This window comes from Lipotes vexillifer, unplaced genomic scaffold, assembly GCF_000442215.2.
Source record: "Lipotes vexillifer unplaced genomic scaffold, Lipotes_vexillifer_v1.1 scaffold11, whole genome shotgun sequence".
Lineage (NCBI taxonomy): Eukaryota > Metazoa > Chordata > Mammalia > Artiodactyla > Lipotidae > Lipotes > Lipotes vexillifer.
Genome location: NW_006780364.1, coordinates 399,049 through 421,343, shown reverse-complemented (window position 1 = coordinate 421,343; position 22,295 = coordinate 399,049). Strand labels below are relative to the sequence as shown.

At 38.8% G+C, this 22,295-nt stretch overlaps 1 protein-coding gene across 1 annotated transcript in view; it reads left to right on the top strand.

The window, feature by feature from the left end:
• Positions 1 to 885: 885 nt before the first annotated feature.
• TENM1 (teneurin transmembrane protein 1) overlaps positions 886 to 22,295 on the top strand; it is a 193,159-nt gene continuing 171,749 nt past the window's right edge. Inside the window, exons 1-4 of the mRNA XM_007453447.1 lie at positions 886 to 1,081; positions 2,656 to 2,679; positions 4,525 to 4,671; positions 16,173 to 16,389. Of these exons, the coding sequence (XP_007453509.1) occupies positions 4,632 to 4,671; positions 16,173 to 16,389 (257 nt within the window). The 5' untranslated portion in view covers positions 886 to 1,081; positions 2,656 to 2,679; positions 4,525 to 4,631. The remainder of the gene's footprint in view (positions 1,082 to 2,655; positions 2,680 to 4,524; positions 4,672 to 16,172; positions 16,390 to 22,295) is intronic.

The following is a 22,295-nucleotide window of genomic DNA, read 5'->3' as shown; positions in this document are numbered from 1 at the left end:
AAACCAGTTTCAGAATTTAAGACTATGAAAGATAGACAACTTGGCTTCCAGAACACCCTCTTTTTCATTCAAGGATATGTAGCCAATTGTACCCAAAACCTATTGCATTCTTTCGATAGGCTTTTATCTCCCTTCTGCTCCTCGAGCAAGGGAATTTTATGAAGAAACAAGCTAGCCAAACTTTTATTTTGGTTTTCTACTGTCATGATTTTATTAATATTCAGTGTTTCTCAAAAAAAAAAAAGTCAGGGATACAGAAGAGAGAAACTGGGCAGAGCTAATAATACACCTTGATTATATTGGCTAAATATTGAATGGCATTTTGAGATAAGAAGACTGTGTGTTTTAATCAACCAAGAGTCATTTTAAATCCCTAAAATAAATGCAAATATTGTTAGTATGATCAGAGAAAGCAGTTGATTACTGTCACTGGCAGCTTTACCTCTTGTATAGTATGAATTTTATTAGAAAGTTATCATCTTTCTGATTGTAAAACCCGAATGAAATTAGGGCACTGTGTGTTTTCTCCAGTGATTTCTTGTAGCATCACAAAATCCCTACAACATTACCTGTAATCTTAATGAATGTTTAGTGAAAACCGCTTGACATTTGTTTGGCACTGACTTCATTTCTAAGCCTTGAGTGCTGTTATCATTTTGTGGACTGCTCAAAAGCAATATGATTTAGAGTTTATTTTATACATAGAAATATAACTACCTTTTTTAACAGAGTTCCTTGTACATTCACTCAAATGCTAGAGGGCTTTGTGCCATTTTGTTTATATATTTTAAATACAGGTACAGAGTGAGATTTTGATGATTCTAATGTGTTTTTGAAAGAGTAGGCTCTGGTTGTAATAAAATATGTAAATGCACCTTCTTTGAATTCCCCACAGAGCTCTGTACCGTGGAGTGTGGTAGCCATGGAGTCTGCTCAAGAGGGATTTGCCAATGCAAAGAAGGTTGGGTAGGACCAACATGTGAAGAACGCTCCTGTCATTCTCATTGTGCTGAGCATGGCCAATGCAGAGATGGAAAATGTGAGTGTAGCCCTGGATGGGAGGGCGACCACTGTACAATCGGTAAGTATCACCATACTTTGAACAAAGTAAATTGGATGAATTGAAGAAGTAAAGCAGTCTAGCAAGTCAGTCACCAAAAGCTGTTCGTAGAATTTGAGATGGGAAGAGGGAAGAAGTAGGACGGCTGGCCATAAGTTTGAAAGTTTCCTTAACTGGGAGGTTTCCTGTTTTGTTGATAATATCTTACTTATTTCTGTGTCTTTTCCTTTCTCATTACTTCATTATTCTTTACACTTTCTGCTTTCAAGTGCTTTGAGTTACTCAAATGAAAGATGATGCATTAGAATATAGTGTCATTAGTTAATAAGAAAAGTGCTTTTGTTGTAAAGTTAACATTCACTGGCCATTTTTCCTTTTGAAAAGTATAGGTTGTTTTGGTTGAAAGCACTTAGAGGCAGTTTCATTAAATGGGACTACTTTATCAGGGGCCATTCAATATCATTAAGGGCTGTCTTTAATGTGTATAAGGAAGACACTCCTGACCTGCCATCAATAGAACATCTGTGTTGAATTGTTTATTGGGTAGTATAGAGAGTTCGTACCGCGGCATCCACCCTTTCTCGTCCCTTGTCACCAATTTCACTAATTTTCAGGCTGCTCCCTGGGAGAACACCTGTGGGTGTGAGAAAGTCTATGTAATAATTAATCTATCACGTGGTCTTTACACCATAAAAAACACTAATAATAATGAAAGTTTCATTTATAAAATACTTTTCTCTGAGAAAAATATCAAAGCCCTTGACACACACATGTATCTGCCACCAAGGTTCCCTGCGTATACAGAGGGACAAGTATGATTACCATTGTTCAGCTAAGGAAAGTGGGTCACAGAATGTTCCAGTGTCATTCTGTGAGCACACAGAAAATTCATACAGTGCAAAAGCAAGCGTGGGCCTCTGGATACACAATTCATTGTTCATGGGCTTTTTTTCCCCTCTAGACTGTACTACAGCTTTCATTTTTAGGTGATTTTTGTTATAATGGTTGGAACCTGACAAAGTAATGTATAGTATATATAATATATATAACATATAGTTTTAATAAACTGCATTACTACTCAACTACAGTCAGTCTTGTTCTGTGACTGTGGAAAATACTTAAGATTCATTAAAAAGGTGGTGAGGGGTGAGATTCAGATGCAGCTTAAGTAATTACATTCCTGCACTAGAGTAAGTTTATTGCCTTCACATAGGAGGATTTAAATATTGTCATGATTACCAAAGGTGGTTACTCCAGAACTCCCTTCTAAAGATATTACTAATAAGAAGTTCAAGCTAGCACTCCTTCATGAGTTATTACTGAAGTGTAAAAATGCAGTTCTTATACTTTTAATGAAATATGACACTTTTTTAGGAAGCCTAATAGAGTTTCTTGCGGAAAAGCCATTAATATCTTTCCCACAGAAAATATTATTCACAAACTACACAGGCCAGTGTACTAACTTTCGAGCTGCAGGCATTTCAGAATTCACAGTTTGCTGTTCTCCCAGGCAACAGATGGTAAACCATTAGTACTTGTTGTATAGCTTTGGTCTCCCAGAAATTCATTCAATCACTCTTTTCGCCCCTTTTTAGCTCACTACTTAGATGCTGTCCGAGGTAAGCCCGTTCTCTCTAGTTTTATAACAGAAAAATATTTTAAACCGAAAATATGCATGTGGGAAAGGAAGTGTTGGTGGGGTTTGGGTGTTGTTTGTTGTTGTTGTTTTTAATGTTGGCAGTCTTACTTAAGTGCAATATTGTCAGGTTCATGCTGTAATAGACTTAAAAGTAATTTGCTTTCCCAATATCAAAGATTCATTTTTTGCCGTAGAGTTTAATAGACTGATAAGCAGTTTTAAGAATTATTTTTCTTTGTCTTGATGTCGAGGCGGGTGTGTGTGTGTGTCTGTTTGTATGACAGAGAGGTAATTATTAAATAAACTAGGTTTAGGTAGACAGCTGAACTTTTTCTCTAACATAACAATATAGCTTTAAGTCCGTGTAGAGTATCCTTACAAGGGCAGAAGAATTATTCCCCTGTTAGTACCTCATCATCCATCCCCACCAGGGATCTGCATTCGATAGAGACTGCAAGGGTTTTTCTGTCAGATTTCCTGGTGCCTTTTATTACCTCAGCCTCAGAAGGTTGAAAATGTCCTGCTCAAATTATCCCTAATTTCTCTTTATCCACTGTATGTGCATGAGAATGGAACTAGATAAATTTCTTTTCTTAATCTTATACGTGTGCGTGAGGAATATATAGATAATCTTTTCATATTTTCTAACAGCCATCTGTCATTTTGTTTTAAAGTCTTTTCTTCCTCTGGTCTGTTGAGAGTTGCTAGGAAAACCGTTTGCAAGAAACACTGGATTACTTCTACAGATTTTTTTAAAAATTCTTTTGCTTTTTATACTTCTGGAATTTTCTTTCAAAGACAGAAAATGGAAGGAATATTGATTGGACTCTCTCCTGTAGAATCCAGATCTGGTCTTGCGTTGCTCCTGGGGAAATTTCCAGAAGCTATATGCCATTATTGCTCTCTCTGTTCATCTGCCCACTGAGCACTTGGGACTTGCAGAGTTGCCCTTTGGAATAGCCTATCTCTGAACCACTGGTAGAAAGAGTAGGTCATCCCTGAGAAATTAAAAGTCTAAATAGAGACCATCGTTAGTGTTTGTGGTTAGGGTTATCAATGGATAGAAGTCATTTAAGCATTATAATTTCCTCTTGACTATATTTATCCAGTTATTCTCCAGAATTCTGAAAGTCTAAATTTGGTGTGCATTGATTCCATAAACGTTTGTTGAGCACTTACTACAGGTATACTATTATGCTAGTTTCTGAGAGAGATACCAGATAAGTAAAAAAATCAATCCTTAGCTTTCAGATCAATAATAATCCTGAAGAGAAGAGCTGAATAGGTGTAAAGCAACTGCAGCACATTTCTAAGGCACCATGTGGGCAATTAATGGTCTGAACTGTATACCAACATACCTAAGTCCTGAAGCAACATATCACAAGGGAAAACTCAGCACAGAGTAGCAGTAGTTAGGAGAAATGTCTCTTCATAGAAACTGCTGTCTTTTCCCAACTTTTTGGCCATAACTAGATACAATATCATCCATCCAGTTTTGATTGAGATGAGGAGATACCTTTTTCGAAAAGAAACAAAAAACATGCCTTGTCCCCATCATAGTTTTTATCCCGTCTGAATCAGAGGTTGGGAATTGGGGTTAGCATTAATAACGTTTAATTGGCTCTCTAAGGAAAAGCACAGCAGAGTAAGGGATAACAAGTTCCCTGGGAAGGTGGTATAAGCAAGCAAGCTCCTCTTCCATTTATTCAACACCTCATCTGAATGGAGCCCAGATGATTCGATTTTTCCCTCTAGGCAGATACATCATTTTTGGCCAATCCCATTCTGATGTCTCTGAATTTGTTACTCTCTGCTGTCTTTTCAGATGGCTGCCCGGGGCTCTGCTTTGGAAATGGGCGATGTACCCTGGATCAAAATGGTTGGCACTGTGTGTGTCAGGTGGGTTGGAGTGGGACAGGCTGCAATGTTGTCATGGAAATGCTTTGTGGAGATAACTTGGACAATGATGGAGGTGAGTCATTTATTAAATGTTCATAAAAGAAAGGACTAGCCCAGCCTCTAGCACAGTGATGACCAATCTGGCCAAGAGTGAAAATTAGGAATCCTTATAAAGTCATACTATTTTGTAAATCTCAATTTATTGAATATTCACAGTAACCAGGCAATACTCCAAACTCTTTCCATGTATTATATCTCATTTAATTCTCACGATAATGTTATCAGGTATAGGTACTATTTTCCTTGTTTACAAATGGGAAAACTAATACTTGGAGTGGGGATGGTAAGTGACTTTTCCAGGATCACACAGCTAGAAAGTAACAGAACCAAGGTTCCAATTCAGGGCTATATGACTTCAGTTTCTGTTTTCTTAATTGTTACAACCATGCTGCCTCCCGTATCTGTGGCATTTATTCTACTAAGTTAAATCAGCGTACCACTGTCTAAACTGTCAGATGCTAGTGTAGCTTGCACTATACACATCGTGAGGTAGTTTTCTTTGTTCTTAGTTATTGAGAGCTCCCTCCTGTGTCTTTACCTTTTAGTACCACTTTACATCCTTCAAAGGACACAGCATCATGACAATTCACAGTAGAGTATTTTACATTTAATTCAAGAGCTGCACATGTTTTAGAAAGCCATATGTGGCTCCAAGGCCTCAGGGTAACCACTTCTGTTTTAATCAAGCAAACAAAGGCATCTAATACATTGTACAGCCAGGCCTCAAAACAGCCAAATCACCTCTGAATGAGCCTGAGACAACAAATCCTCACTTTCCTCTTACTTTCTACTCAAGAAAACACTAAATTGACAAAAAAAATTATTTCTAATTTCTGTATATTGACTTAAAATGAAGTAGGTTGTTAAATTTGACTCCTCAAGGTTTCTATTTGTGCCTAGACAATTATATACCTTGTCATTTGAATCCAAATGGGGCTTAAAACAATAAGGTAGCAATCATCGTTTAAGCACCAAATTAGGTGTACAAGTGTCCTCTTTTATTGTTCTGGCTAACAGTTTACCTTTAAAAGTTATAAGACCTTATGAATTTTAAGTAGAAGCAACTTTCTGATTAAGAGCACAGGGCTTTGAAGTTAGAATTTCTGGGGTCAAATATTAGCTCTGCTATGTACTTCTGGCTGTAGGGTTTGGGAAGAGTTTCTTGCTATCTCTGTGCTTCAATTTCCTTATCTTCAAAATGGGGCTGATAATAATAATAACTGTCTAATAGGGTTGTTATAAGAATTAAACGAGATAATTCGTGTGCACTACTTAAAGGACGGTAAACTACACCAATCAACGCACATGTGCACACACACACACACACACACACACACACACACACACACACACACACACACTAAATTTAGGATAACAGACCATTTTCTGAAGAGACTGTTTACTTCCTATCTAATTTGAAATTTTTGTTGGGGAGGCCAGAGTGAGATTTTCAATTAAATGGTACACTAATCAACCATTTACTTGACTTCTGTGGTCCGCCAAGACCCATTTTCTTGTTTTTTTTCACGACTCATCTACACCCATCATTCTCAGTTCATCATTTAAGTCCCAACTCAAGACATAGTTCCCATGACACCTCTGACATCCACCACCCCAACCTACCATGGTGTTTATCATATGCACCATACGATCAAGCACTAAATTATATCCTGTCTATACTGTTTCCTTGTTACATGTTAAGTATGACCCAGAGTCCATGGTTTGACGCCCAATATAATTACTAATAATATTAGCTCACTTGTATTCAGGGTTTACTATGTACAAGGCACTGTGCTGAGTCCTTTATGTGAATAATTTCACTTAATCCTCATAAGGTAGAAACTACTATTAACACTACTTTACAAATTAGGAAACTGAGGCACTGAGAAGTTAAATAAATTGCTCAAGATCATATAGAAAGTAAACGGTAGAGCGAGGGTGTAAACCTAGGTGGTCTGCTTCATTCCAAAAAAGATCGGAGGCAGTAATGGAGATTTCTCAATTGATATATTGATTAAAATGTTATGCTCAGAAAATACATTAACAACCTATGCAAGTATAATTTCTTTCTTTCTTTCCTTCTCTATTTATTTGTATTTGGCTGTGTTGGGTCTTTGTTGCTGCACGCGGGCTTTCTCTAGTTGCGGTGAGCAGGGGCTACTCTTTGTTGTGGAGCACGGGCTCTAGGCACGTGGGCTTCAGTAGTTGTGGCTTGCGGGCTCTAGAGCACAGGCTCGAGCACAGGCTCAGTAGTTGTGGCGCACGGGCTTGGTTGCTCCATGGCATGTGGGATCTTCCTGCACCAGGGCTCGAACCCGTGTCCCCTGCATTGGCAGGCAGAATCTTAACCACTCTACCACCAGGGAAGTCCCAAGTATAATTTCTGACTCAGGGTTGAGCTAAAATGAGTTTCCTGCTTAATAAAGTACAGCTTGATAAAAATAATTGAATAATTATCAAGCATTTTCTGTGGCCTCAAGGTCACCTCAAGGGAGCCAAAAATGTTTAAGGAATGGATCAATTAAATATTAATGAAATAATGGATTATCAATTTTCAATATCTGTGGTATATATAGATACAAAAGGTATAGAAGATGTTGCTGAATGTGTATTGACCTATGAACATTCCTTTAAAATTGTGTATCTATGTGGGAATCAAAAATCAAAGGCGCTGGGGCTTCCCTGGTGGCGCAGTGCTTGAGAGTCCGCCTGCCGATGCAGGAGACGCGGGTTCGTGCCCCGTTTCGGGAGGATCCCACATGCCGCGGAGCGGCTGGGCCCGTGAGCCATGGCCGCTGAGCCTGCGCGTCCGGAGCCTGTGCTCCGCAAATGGGAGAGGCCACAACAGTGAGAGGCCCGCATAACGCAAGAAAAAAAAAAAAAAAAAAATCAAAGGCGCTGATGTGAGTTTAGTGTATTTTTATGATTGTCTCTTTAGGGAGTAGCAGGGGGAGGCTCCTTGAGATATTCAATTACCATTTTTTCATTTGGTAGGATTAAGATGATACTGATGACAAATAAATATTTAGTTCTACTTTGAGATAGAAAGATGGATTAAATAACCCCTGAAAGCCTCATGACTAAGATTTTGGACAATAAATCCATTTTTATACTGTTTAAGTAACATCCCTAAGAATATATTAAATGTCCTGTATTTGGTGGTCTCAGCTTTCCAGCTATCCAGAATGGCTGGATTCATTTCCAGCCATCCAGAATGATTGTATATGCCTAATGATTAATATTTGCATACTTGTTTGTGCATGTATGTGTGTGAGTTTTAATTAAATCAGAAAGTGCCAATTGAACCTTTTGGGGGAAAAAAAAGTGGTCCTAATTTTTTAAATGTTAATTCTTAAGAAATCTTCCCAGTCAAAAAAAAAAAAAAATCACTTTCAAGCAGTTGCTTCAAGTAGCTGCTTCCTGATTACTACATATCATTGCTGATACTTAAAGAATGGCAGGATTTTTTTTTTTTTTGCATTCTAATCAGCTTTGAATACTCATTAGTATTACTGCTACTTCCTGAAGCTTTGACTTTAGTTACACTCTGATTCAATGCATTGTGACTCTTAGTAACTAGGTGGGCTCATTGAATATGTGGGTGACACAGGTCTAGGAGCTACCTAAGAGCTCCTTGAATAATAAAAACAGAACTAAGAACAAAAAACCCTTGGATTGTTTTCTTAACATGCAAAAAAATTGAAAACTGTCTTTTACATTGTATATTTAAGAACTAATTACTACAGAAATCACAAATCTATCAAATGTCTTGACCTCATGTATCCCTTTAGTCAACAAGCACATACCATGGACACAACCTTGTGCTTGGAAGAGGAGACTTAACCTTATGGTGACCACATTTTTCATGTGTTCATCATGTGTCCTGATTTAGGGTTTGAAAAATATAATCACCATACATTACATGCACATATGAATTGACATGAGAAAAAAGTTTAGACATTATATTAACTGAATCAGAATAGCTAAAACAAAGAATAGTGAGAGCAAGCTAGAACTATCAGGTGTTAAAATAATATTTTAAAACTATGATAATTAAAACAAAATCGTACTGATGTAAGCATAGACAGATCAGTACAACCGAATGAAAGCTTCAGGAACACACCCCGGTACAAATATTTAGGATATTATAAAACCAGCATCAAAAATCAGTGGGGAAAAGAAACATTATGAAATAGGTGGTGCTGAGACAACTATTAAGGAAAAAAAAAAAAAAAACTTAGATTTTCAATTCATATCTCATTCCAAAAGAATAAAATAAATAAATAAAAACACTGCAGCTGATTAATGAGTTGAAGGCAAAAGAAAACTCAAACACAATTAGAAGAAAACATAGGTGGTAGATCTCAAGATTGGAAAGGACTTCTTAAACATAAAAGCTAGGAAAGAAACCACAATAGGAAAAAAATGATAAGTTGGACTTCATAGAAGTTTCCAACTTCTTTGTATTCTTTGGCTAAGTTTATAGACCATCCGACATCTATTTGAAGATACCAAAATCTGCATTGTCTGATATGGTAGCCACTAGCCACATATGACTCTTTAAATACAATTTAAATAACATTAAAAATTCCAGTTCTCCGTTGCACTAGCCGCATCTCAAGTGCTCAACAGTCACATGAGGCTAGTGACTACTGTGTTGGTGCACATCTAAAGCATTCCTATCAACGGAGAAAGTTCTGTTGGATAGTGCTGATCCAAATGTTTGACTCCAAGATTTATTTACCTTTCAGCCAAACATTTCAGATTGGGCACCCAATTTTCCATTCATTCATTACTACTTTGTGCCGAGTATTGTGCTTGACACTGAGGAGAAAATGTCAAACAAGTTTCTGCCTTCATGGAGCTTATGGTTTAGGTATTAAACAAGAAACCACACAAATAACTATATATTTACAATTGTTTAGAGTGCTATAAAGTTTTTAGAGTGCTATAAACATGTATAACAGGACCTAACCAAGTCTATATGGCAAGGGAGGCCTCACATGAGTCAGGGGAAGAATTTTCCAGGCCAGGGAAACAGCATGTACAAATTCCCTGAGGTGGAAATATACTAGACTCCTCTAGAAAGTGAAAGGTAAGTCATTGTGGCTGGAATACAACGAGTCAGGGAGAGATTGGTGGGAGATGAGAATATAAAGGTAGGCACTGGCCTGATCATACAGAACATTGTAAATTTTTAAAGATCTTCATCTATCAAAGATTACAGTTTAGTCCCTCAAGTCATAGAGGAAGGAAGGTGACTTCTGATACTGTGGAACGATTGTCACGGAGGTTGAAAAGATGTACAATAAGAGTGTTTAATCAAAACACTCTTTTCCCCCCTGATCTTTTAAGTGTTTGTCACGTGTTTGTCCAAGCTTCTCTTATATAAACTCTTCCGGTGGTCTATATTCATATTCATTGGTAAAATCAATAAGTTAATTGCCTAAAAGAGAATGATCTTCCAGGAATCATTCTTCATAACAAGTCACCATTCATTAAGAACAATAGCTATTTGCAAGCCTGTTTTATGATGCAGTGTTTCTAGGTCTAGAAATCAGCACCATGGGTGAATTATGAACACATATAAGCTCATGGATCAATAAGCCTCATGTTTTGAATGTCACCAGCATGCTGCAGGGTTTAATAAATAGGAAAATGAAATAGAAGGAGCAATGAATTAGTAATATTTGCTCTGTTTAAGGGCCCCTCTCTGCATTTACTTTTAAGATTTGGCTGGGAAAAAAGACCTGGCAACAGAAAGCATATTCCTAATTATTCTCTTCTGACCATACCCCCCTCATTTCCAAGGAACCCATTTATTAGAAGATCATCACTTAGTTATGAGAGCCTAAACTGCCAAGTGATTCCAGATACGCGTGGAAGTTGGAACATCTAAACTCTATAATGCAGTTAACCCCTCTATAATGGATCTGTCACATTATTTATCGACTAAGACTAGTAATACTTGACATCTTCCTACTTTGTAGTGGTGAAAATGAATGAGAATGTTTGAAATACAGTAATATAAAGTGTGTGATAAAGATGTGGTATCAATGAAGAATCTATTTGTAACTTAACATATTTTGATGCATTCATTGAACATTTATTAATCTCTAGGTGCATTTATAAATGTCCTAAAAATAGGACTTTTAGGACATCCATTTATTCATTCAATAAATATTTATTGAAAGCTTACTTGGGGTCAGGCACTATTCTAGTCATTGAGGAAATAGCAGTGAATAAAAAAGACTAAATCCGTGTTCCATGGATCTTATATTCTAGTTTTGAGAGGCAGACAATAAACTAAAAAAATTTTTAAATAGTCTGATAGAAGATGGTAAGTGTTATGGAGAAATTGTTTTTTAAGCAGGTTAAAAAAGGATAGGGAGTGTGCGACAGAGGTGGCATTTTAAGTAATGTGGCCAGAGGAAGCCTTACTGAGAAGGTGGCATTTGAGTAAAGACTTAAAGGAGGTGAGGGGTGAGCCATACTGACATTGGAGAAAAGAAGAGTCCAGGCGTAGGAACAGTGGGGAAGGGGGTTGTGGGATACGGTAATGGGAGGTAAGGTCAGAGAGGTAAGAGAGAGACGGTAAAGAACCAGACTGTGAGGAAGTAGGTCTTGGTCAGGACACAGGCTTGTATTCTGAGCAATATGGGAAGCCATTGATGGCAGGCGGGGAGGTCGTGAACATTAGTGGCATATAAACAATTTACTTTCCTGATGCAGAAAAAGTAAATGTATAGGTTATAGCAATAACAATGATTTGGGCAGTTCCAGTACTAAGTGCACTTGAACTTCTCCCACTTTCTTTTTACCAATACAGCAAAATACTAGGGTGAAATCAGCCTGAATAAATGAAAAAAGATGAATTAGAGACTATTTCCAAAGGAAATACAGTCATATTACCTTCAATGCATGTAATGGCAACAACTAAGCTACCAGGAGTGCCTAGTAGAGGGCCTGCTTTAGTAAAAATTTATGAATGATTTGTGATGAGTCCATTGTTTGTAGGTTTCTAAAATGCCTGAGAAGATTTTGTTCAACTGAATCACTGGAATGATCAGCCCTTCAATTTCTTTTTCACTATTACTTTGCTTGGTAGACGCTCTATTCTATCGATGCTGAAAAGGTTAAGCTTCAGTCCAGCCCCTGTCCAAATGATAACAAATTCTGAATTTGTGAAATTCAATGAATAAAGATTTACTGTAGCATTAGTGTCTGTTTAGAGCCACATAGATTCCTACCTATCTGACAACCTAACCAAGCAGAGTTCACAAAATGAACACATTCTAACGACCTGAATATGCTACAGAAAAGTTAACTGCCCTCTGGCCAGTGATAAGGCAACTTAAATAGAAGTAAGTCTGAACATTTTCAGCTGCCACTGCAGACCATTGGCATCTACCCCAGGACTCTATCCCTAGACTCCTTGTAGCCTGTACAGTCTATAATTTGGTTAATGGCAAGAGCTAACATTTATCGAGAGTGCTAGCTACTAAACTCTAAGCACTATGCTGATATGATTATGAGAGCATGTGATCCTTATGACAACTTTACTCATCCCATCTAGTAGATGAGGAAACTGAGAATCCAGGAGTTGCACTGATTTGTCCAGGATCGTGTACATTGTAAGTGGCAAAGTCAAGATTAGAATCAAAGTCGTCTGATTCTTTCACCTTAACCACTTCATGTGTTCTAAATACTACATTGATCAGTCACTTGGAGGTCTTACAGCCTAGGTCAGTAGTACTAGTCATACTGCTTGGATGGTGATGTTGGACGTGTGATTTGTAGTCAGAGCACTGGGTGTTAATATGACTCCCATATTTCTTCCAACCACATTCAGCTTCCCTTCCTTTATTTGTAAAATGGAGATGAGAATGTCTACCTAACAGGGTTGTCACAAGGATTTAGTTAAAATACTACATGCGGATGTACCTAGTACCATACCTGACAAATATTAACTAATCTGTACGTGGTGCCAAATCCTTTTGGATAGCCTGCCATGGAACTAGCTGTCCGTTTTTATCAAGGTGATAATATGGGTGCTGTCCCTAAGAGGATATATATTTGTAAATTCATTTTAAGGATTAGGAAAACGTAGGTTTTCCCTATATTCTTCATATTCCCTTGTCCAATCCTGCTTTCAATCCAGGGCATACATCTAGTAGGTAAAAGTTTAATAGTGAGTGACTTGATCAGGTACAGAAGAAACCAGTGTCCTTGACCTTCATCAACCCCAACTGAGCCAGCTGGCATAGTCCCTAACTGGCTGGCAAAGCTAGGACCAGTGAATGCCCTGTTTAGTCCTTCAAGACAATTTAACCTCCCTTTTATTTTGCTAGCTTTTATTTTTATTCCTTTAAAGGGAACAGGCCCTAAAAGTAAAATAAGCTAACGTTTGATATGTCCATATCTGACACCTTGAGCCTGGCTGTCAAGGGTGCCACAGCTTCCAATTCAGGGTGATAAAAGAACCATTAACAGCCAAAAAAGAAAAAAGGAAACCCACACAAGCAGTGTGATATCATTTGCACTTCTTTGTAACAGTCTAGACATACTGTATGGAGTGTTATCCAATGTGATAATTGGTAAGTAGATCTTTTGCCCATGTGCTGGGCTTACCTATGAATTATAATTCGGGGTTGCATACCATTATTGGTCTGCTTGCCTGCAGCCTTTCTAGATTCAACAGAAGTCTTGCTGTTCTCAGAAAACAGAGGTCTTAGAGGGTCAGCCCTGTATAATAGGCAATTAGTGAATATGAAACATTAACTTGGAATTTATAGCACATAACTAGATGAGAATGTGAGTCCCAATTTTGAATTGGCTCTGTGTTTAGTTTTAGAATCCGGTTTTGAAGATCGTTGGGGCATTACTATTTATTTAAAATCTATTTCTTTTCAAAAATAAGTTAGAATTGTGTGGTTGACAGGTCAAAACCTGTGAATGCCCAATCTGATTATTACTACTGCACTTGCTGCCAGTTGAAAGATAAAGGTGACTGCCCATCTGAAAAGCAGTTTTTCATTGTTTAGTATATTATGCATCAATTCCAGACATCAGAAAACTGTCTAAATCAGATTGATATTTTTGCCAGCTTTCCAGAGCATCCAGATGTTTAATTGGCAGAGTAAAGAGGTAATGTGCTAATAGGAGGCTGAGAACAATGTATTGGAGAGAGAGGTGATAGTGGCATCTAAAATCTATAGAAAATCTGTTAATGTAATTTGCTGAATGAGGGGAGAAAGGGGAGCAGAAGGGAACTTCTTAGTGAAACTAATGCACACAAAAGTTATTCATCAGTGAAAAAGAAATGTATATACAGAGAAGTAAAAATCAGGGGCAAAACTACACTGAACAAACAGGGTAGGCCAGAAAGCAGCAAACTGCATTTTAAATCAAAGTAGTGTCTATGGTACAGGGAATTTGAAAGGACCTCATGTGGGGAAGAATATTCCCAGGGTGCCCTAGGGCTGCTGTTCCAAACGCCTGCTCTCTTGGTGTTCCTGACTTTCATTGCCCCCAGCTGTAGTACTTCCCCCTCCAGCTCAACAGGGGCAGCCATGTAAAGGAGAGAGAGCGAGCAAAAGAGCTGCGTGAAACCGGTGCCAGTAACTTTCATCATCAGCCTTAAGGAGCGGGTGATCCATCTGAACCTCCCTCTTCCACTGCAAGCCAAGAAGATGAGCATCTTTATATTTACCCTTGTTAAACATCTGAATTAGGGCTTCCCTGGTGGCGCGGTGGTTGAGAGTCCGTCTGCCGATGCAGGGGGCACGGGTTCGTGCCCCGGTCCGGGAAGATCCCACACGCCGCGGAGCGGCTGGGCTCGTGAGCCATGGCCGCTGAGCCTGCGCGTCCGAAGCCTGTGCTCCGCAACGAGAGAGACCAAAGCAGTGAGAAGCCCGCGTACGGCAAAACAAACAAACAAACAAAATCTGAATTAGAGCTACTGGTCTGCTTTAAGGACCATGGAAGGGCTTTAACTTTTTTTTTTTTTTTTTTTTTTTTTTTTTTTTTTGCTTATTGGGTGTGGAATGAAGTGTCCATATGCTCAAATAATCACTCCAACCCCTTCTCTTTGCACGTAATTCTTATAACACTTATTGCAGGTTTAACTAGTGTAAGAGTCAGCTGTTTTATGCACCTATTCCTCCTAAGTTCTGAGCTCCTAAAAACAGGGAAAGGATTCTTTATTACCTCTTTCCTTCCCCAAGCACCTAACACAGTGTTGTGCACCTACAGTCAGCCCTTCGTATCCTCAGGTTCTGCATCCTTGGATCCAGCCAACCGCGGATGAAAAATATTTGGAAAAAAAAGAATTCCAGAAAGTTCCTAAAAGCAAAACTTTAATTTGGCGCATGCCTCATAACTATTTACATAGCATTTACATTGTATTTACAACTATGTACATGGTATTTACGTTGTATTAGGTACTATAAGTAATCTAGAGATGATTTAAAGTATACGGGAGGATATGCGTAGGTTATGTGCAAATACTGTGCCATTTTATATAAGGGACTTGAGCATCTTCGGATTTGGGTATCTGCAGGGGTCCTGGGACCAATCACCCTCAGATACCAAGGGACAACTATACCAGGTTCTCAGTAGTCTCCCCTCCTCCTGTAACCCCTGTGTCCCACATCATTCCTCTACCAAAGAATGAAGCTTTTATGTGATTTATTTGTTGGAACAACCATGGATTCAGGAGTCTGGAGTAAATGGTGAAGGCCTAGGAAATGAAAGAGAGCCATTCATCACTATATACTGGAAATTTCTTAGTATTTGCTTCAAATAACTGCAGTTAGGAACAAGTAAGCTCTAGTCACCTTTACAGATTCCTAAAAAAGTGGTTCTGAAAATTTAGTATGCTTCAGAATCACTCAGATTAAATATGGCATAATCCTGGGCTCTGAAGAAATTCTGCTTCAATAGGCGGGACTCAAGAATATACAAATTTAATAAACTCCCCAGGTAATTGACTACACATTTGAAAATCACTGCCCTGCTTTAGACACTTTGTCACCATCAGAATACCAGCTTCTATTGTGGGAATTAGGAATAGACAAGTATATTGGGAGAATTTTTTTAAAATACAAATTCAGGTTGGCAAGCATTTGTTAATTATGTGTTCATAAATGTACATGATGTGAGAAATTTGAAAAAATTATAAGAAATAGTTGCAATCCCGGAGGAATGGTCTTGCTGAGGAAGAAAGAAACATCGAAAGAGAGATAACTAACAGAATACTCTCTTCAAATGCTGAACAGTGTAGTACTGCTGGAGGATTCAGGAAGGATTTATGAACAAAATAGTTTGAATTTCACTGATGTGCCATGTAAATTCAGAGTGGGTGATAATTCATGAGAGACATGTGAATTTAATAGATTCTAAACTCAAAATGTGGACCGTTACCTTTGGCTATATTCTAGATATTTCTCCATTTGTGCATGTTATTAACTATGTTGTTTCTCTTGACACTAAATTTCAAAAATTTCTTTTCAGATGGTTTGACTGACTGTGTGGACCCCGATTGTTGTCAACAAAGCAACTGTTATGTAAGTCCTCTCTGCCAAGGCTCACCAGATCCTCTTGACCTCATTCAGCAAAGCCAACCGCCCTTCTCTCAGCACACTTCAAGACTCTTCTATGATCGAATCAAATTCCTCATTGGCAAGGACAGTACTCATGTCATTCCTCCAGAGATCTCATTTGACAGCAGGTATATATGTATTTATTCTATTCCTTAATGAACAGTGGTCATGTTTTTCCTCAACCGTGAAAGGAAGATACACACACACACACACACACACACACACACACACACACACACACAAACACATGATGTGTATTATTCGTAGTAAAGTATAAATGGGGCTTTTAATGACAAAAACAGAAGTATAATTTACAAATTTATTGTTCAGCTTCTGGATTGATCCCTTAAAAAATTCTTGAATTTCAAAAGCCAAATTTTAAGTTTTATTCCATGGTGTAAAATGTTTCCATATGAAAGAGTTGAGTGAGTCTGATGTCCCAATGTGAAATGCAAGACTTGTGAAAATCTGTCTTCTAGGGAAGCTCAAATGCGTGAATTGTCACTAAAGACCTGAGACCGAAGTCCAACCCATAAGATGAAGAAATTTTAAAACACTAACTTGCTTATTTGAAGTGTAATAACATGAATTTGCTCACTGTTCTTCTCAACTTCATCTTCAGCAATGATATATTTTAGTCATTAGCACTAGATATAAGTAAGTCACTGAAGTCAACATTTCTGATCTCTTAAAAATGTTCATGCCTTGTTCATGCCACAATTCAACATGTTTAAATATTGTTATTAAACTATAAGGATGTTTATCTCTCAGAATAGAAAGTCGAGCAGTTGGGCTTGGGGGTTGGCTGACCTAAGGGTTCAGTAACATCATCTAGGCCCCAGGTCCTTCCATTTCTCTATTCTACCATCCTCAGCATAAGTTTCATTCTTAAGTTGGTAGCAAGATGGCTGTGGCAGCTGCAGGTTCACTTCAGACGCAACAAGGACCAAAGGAAGAAAGAGAAAAATACTCCCCCAAGCGTGGAACATAAACTCTTCCCTTCACTCTGACTGCTTCTCGTATTTCACTAGCTTCTAGACTATTACAAACAGAAATTAAAAAACAAAAAAATAACTTGGAAAGTATTTGTCCAGGAGCTCCTGTCTACATCCCACCCACTCAGCTGCATCCTGGTGGGTGTTATCAGGCCCCAAGAAAAACTCCGTCAAGAGTTTATATTGATATGAGTGATAATCTAAGAAAATCACAAGTCAATCTTGACCTATACACACTAGGAAAGGGAAAAAAAATGATGTGCGTGGAAATTTAAAACACTCAGCATCCTTCTCACAGATTGTACACTAGAACTGTTAGTGAAACTTAAAACTTTCTCATTATGTTTATTATGTGCAGTTCTAACCTTTTAAATCTTTGACAGAACCCCAAACCAACTGCCAATGCATCACAAGAAAGGCCTTTTCTGCCAGGGGATCTAGTCAAAGTTTGCATTCTCCCAAGAGACTCAGTCATCCCCATTTTGAAGTATTTCCCCCAGCTCATTAACAACTCTGGGGTAATTTCAAATGGCTGTAGTCAAAGTAATTCTTGAGATAGTGAAGCCTTACTTATTGCACACCAGACGAACAAAGGAAACAAAAAGCATTATTCATGCTTAAGGAAAAGTCAGTCCAAAAGAAAAAAATAAAAAGGTAAATGAAATAACCACCGCCATGACACGGAGATATGTATTAAATGACTCACTGAACTCAAGTAAAGGGAGAAAGTCAGGACCTGAGAGAGACAGGAACCAAGTCATTGTGATCCAGAGGAAGGCGTTTGAGCAATAAACTCAGGAAAGTGAAGGGAAACTCCAGCGCCTGCGGGTCAGCTTCGTGCTTCAGCAGCGTTGCCAGCCACTCACAGAGTGAACAAGCCTATTACTTGTGGTACTTAATGCCCTTCTCCTCATCCTGGTTTGACTGAGTTTTCCTCATTCTTTTGTAAAAGGCTCCAAGTTATCATTTGGCCCGTAAGTCACATTTGAATTCAGAACGACTCCTTCTTCCAGTGGTCTCCGCTCTGACACACATGTCTAATCTGTCAGAAAAGGTTCAGGCCTTTTCCAAGGGAAACGGTTGAGGACAAGCAATGTAACTATATTTCCTTTTAAAAATCAACGCATGCAGTGTTATTCGGGTTATCTCTAGATAAAATCAATCCAATTCTGATCATGTAGCGTATAAGTAATAATAGGTACAAGCTCTTACAGCTCCATAGTACTTTTTAGTTTGTGCAGCTCTCACACATACGTTATTTCATCTTATCCTCACAGTATCCCTGTGAAGTAGGTATTGTCTTGGTGCATTTTATATGTGAGGGAATTGAGCTTCAGAGAGATTAAATAACTTGCCCAACATCACACAGCCAGCAAGTTTCTTTGTAGCAACTCTTATAATCTTTCTGTTAAACCACTGCTGCCCCATTTCAACTTGTCCTTAAATGAGCCTAGTGACTCAGATCTCATTTTTACTGGATGAATGACATCTGGGTTAACACAAGAAACTTAGAAACCGAGCGATATTGTAAAATCCACCTCATTTTAACACATTTCAGTGACATTATTTACAAACTCCGAGTCAATGGTAATGAGCTTCTTGGTAGAACACTTTTGAACAACTGGTAAAACAGGCCTTTTGCTACGTGTAAATTGTTATTAACCACTTCTTATGTGTCAGGTCTCTTACTAAGCTTTTACATGTGTTATCTCATTTAATCCTTACAAAAACCCGATATGGTAGGCACCATTATGATCCCCACTTTTCAGGTGAGAAAACAAGAACTGAGATTTCAAGTGAGTCACTTGCCCAAGGTCACAACCAGTGAGTGTCAGAGCCAGGATTTGAAACCAAGCAGATTCATACTGAGAGCCTGACCTCTAAACCACTATGCTGAGCCACTTTGGCTACTTAGAAAGCTCTGCTGAAGACTTATGACCCTTATCCGTCTGTGACTGTGGGGTTGCTCTCCTCAGACAGATCTAGAACACTTAGGTACTCTAATCAGGGGAACCATTCTCCTCTTTGGCTTTTGCCACATAATTGAGTGATAGCTGAGTAGGTGGATGAAGAAGGCATTGCCAAGGGGCTCATTTGCCTACTGGCAAAATGTGACCCACACGGAGGACTTGCTGCTGAGTGTTGCCACCATCAGAGGCCTTTGAGCTAAAGATGGTGGCATATAGGTGACTAACTGTTGCAAGGACAGATAAAGGTTAAATAACTGTGCATCCTTGTGCATCCAAGTGAGACTAGCCTTTCTTGTTCTGAGTTGGCTGCACTGGCATGTGAGAGCACATGGAACATAGACCTCCTGTGTCCCTGATGGTGTAATGTCACTGGGAACATGCCACTTGCCCATGGTAGAGTCTCCAGCAAGCCCAAGTCAGTTACCATTTTTTCCTTAAATACATTTTACCCTGTAGCCTGAGTTTCTTGTTTTCAGTCGACTCCAAACGTGACTACAAAGTAAACCGCATATTCTATGTGCCCTGTATGACTTATTACTTTTTAATAATGTAAATAGGTGAACAGAAGCATTATTGATCTTCAGTGTCTAAGCATTTAATCACTATTAATAATGTAAAAGGTTTTTATAAATATGTAAAAACAAGAGTACATTAAACTAAACGACAGCAGTAATTTGCAAAGCCGGACATTTCACTCATCATCACTAATGGAGAAGTGCATTTAAAAAACAAAATCCTACCGGGGTTAGTGCAACCGCTGACAGCAAGGTCTGGCCAAACTCATTTGTCTGTTTTGTAGCCACGAGAGGCTGATCCCCACATCAATCCATGTCAAGTGTCTACATCAGGCATTGCTTAATATCAGCCCACAGATGTATTTTGTTTGGCCCAACATTTAGAAACTAAGAGATCTAACATAAAAATTGGAATGTCTTCCTTCTCTAGAAAATTGACAAAGCTTGACATCTCTGGTAGAGGCCATCCAGAGCTGAGGGCCAGTTACCCCTCTGGGATGACTATGACATGCCTCTCTAGCTCACCATTCACTGTTTCCCTTGCACCTGACTCACTTCCCTCACTTTTAAGGTCCTGCCTGGCCCTGCTGGCCTTTGAGTTCATAACCTCTGGACTACACAGCTTCTATAGCTTTTCATTGAAAGGCCACAAGTGTTCTTTTTTTTTCTTTCTGATCTGTTTCCCTGAGAGTCTTTAAAAATCCAATCTTAACTCTTTACTTAATTTTTGAACCTTTGCTGTGTTGGTTTAAAAAGAAAAAAAGTGACCGAACATAAACTAAAAACCACATTAATGGAAGGATATTTCCCCCCTTAGTTCACCGGGGGACCTGTGGACACCTCATGAATAAGTTGGTGTGCATTCTGCCTCACATCTTAGAGTAATAAACCCCCAGGTCCCACCATAGTAGAAGCAAAATGTCCACTTTCTATGAGAAAGATGTGTATGTTGAGAGGCATTTGACGATTGTTTGTCACTTAGAGTAAGTTTTAAGAACAATTTAAAGATCTAAAACTTTGCAGCAATGCTGCTGGGTGCGGGTGTGGCTGCTTCTTGTGCCTGCTCCTGGTGGGATCCCTAGCCTTAGTTGAAAAGTTCTAGAGTTGGGACCAAACTTAATCCAGCACTAAGCACATGACAGCACTGTTAACACGCTACAAAATGAAGAGGTTGAGCAGGGTGATAGGTTTCTTCTAATGCTAACTTTCTGTGAAGTTGCTGTATTTCAATTTCTTGCTCCACACTGGGATGTGCAATATTTAAGTTCTGAACTGTCCTCATTGCTAAAATCTAAGTTCTTTGAGGACAAGGATCAAGTCTGATTTGTTCTCTCCCTGTTTTGATTATCTATCACTGTGTAGCAAACTACTCCAAAACCTAACGGATTAAAACAATTTATTATGATTACATTTCATGATTCTGTGGGTTAGAAAAAAGGAAAGAAATTCTTTTCTTTCTTTTCTTTTCTTTTCTTTTCTTTTTCCTTCTCTTCCCTTCCCTTCCCTCCCCTCCCCTCCCCTTCTCTCCCCTTCCCTTCCCTTTTCCCGGGCAGGGAAAAAAGAAAGAAATTCAGACAGGGTATGGCCAGGATGACTTGTCTTTTCTCCATGATATTTGGGCTCTCAGCTGGTATAACTCAAATAGCTGGGGGCTGGAACAGCTGGACAGCAGCCAGGAATCCCTCTTTCTACCTACAGCCTCTCTACTTGGGTTTCCTGTGGGCGTGGCAGCCAGTCTCGAGTTTGTCAGAGCTCTTATATGGTGGCTCAGGGCTCCAAGAGGGAGCGTTCCAAGAGACAGGAAACAACAAGATGCCAGTCTCTTAAGGCCTGGGTCCAGAAGTTGTCCCAGTGTCCCTTGTGTTATATACTGTTTATCAAAGTAGTCACAGAGCTTGTCCAGATTCAAAGGGAGGGTCATAAATCCTACCTCTAGCGGAGATAAGTATCAAAGAATTCGTGGCCGTCCTTACTCTGCCATATACCACTGTATCCCCAGATCCGAACACAGCATCTGGCAGAAAATAGGTGATAAAATGAGTGAATGAGTGAGTGGCTTAGTTGTACTGATATTGAAGTGCTCTTCTCATATTTGCTAATGAAAAACTCTTTTTGGTTGCCTAGAACACACAGATGATATTAGGACCTCAAATAAGTCAATTCCCAAATGTAAAAGCAGCCTAAAGGTAAGATTACTGTTCTCCAAATAACACAGGAACAAATTCATAAAAGTCAAAGTGACTATATAACAGTAGCAAAGTAATTACTCTTTTTTTTTAAACTTACGAGACATCCCACCACTGCCAGAGCCTGTCCATAATTGACATCATTTATAACTTTGTGTAAGCATCAATAATCCTCTCTGCCTTCAGTGGGCTAGATAATCAAAACTTGAAACCAAGAAAAAATAAGGAGCAATATCAGGAAGTCATTAGGAATACTGCTGTGAACTGGCTCACTTTGGTGTTCCAGCTCATGAGAAAACCAAAGACAAGCACCCCAAAACAAATTGAGGTACCGCAAATGCCTTGAGCATGGCATTCTTGGCAAACTC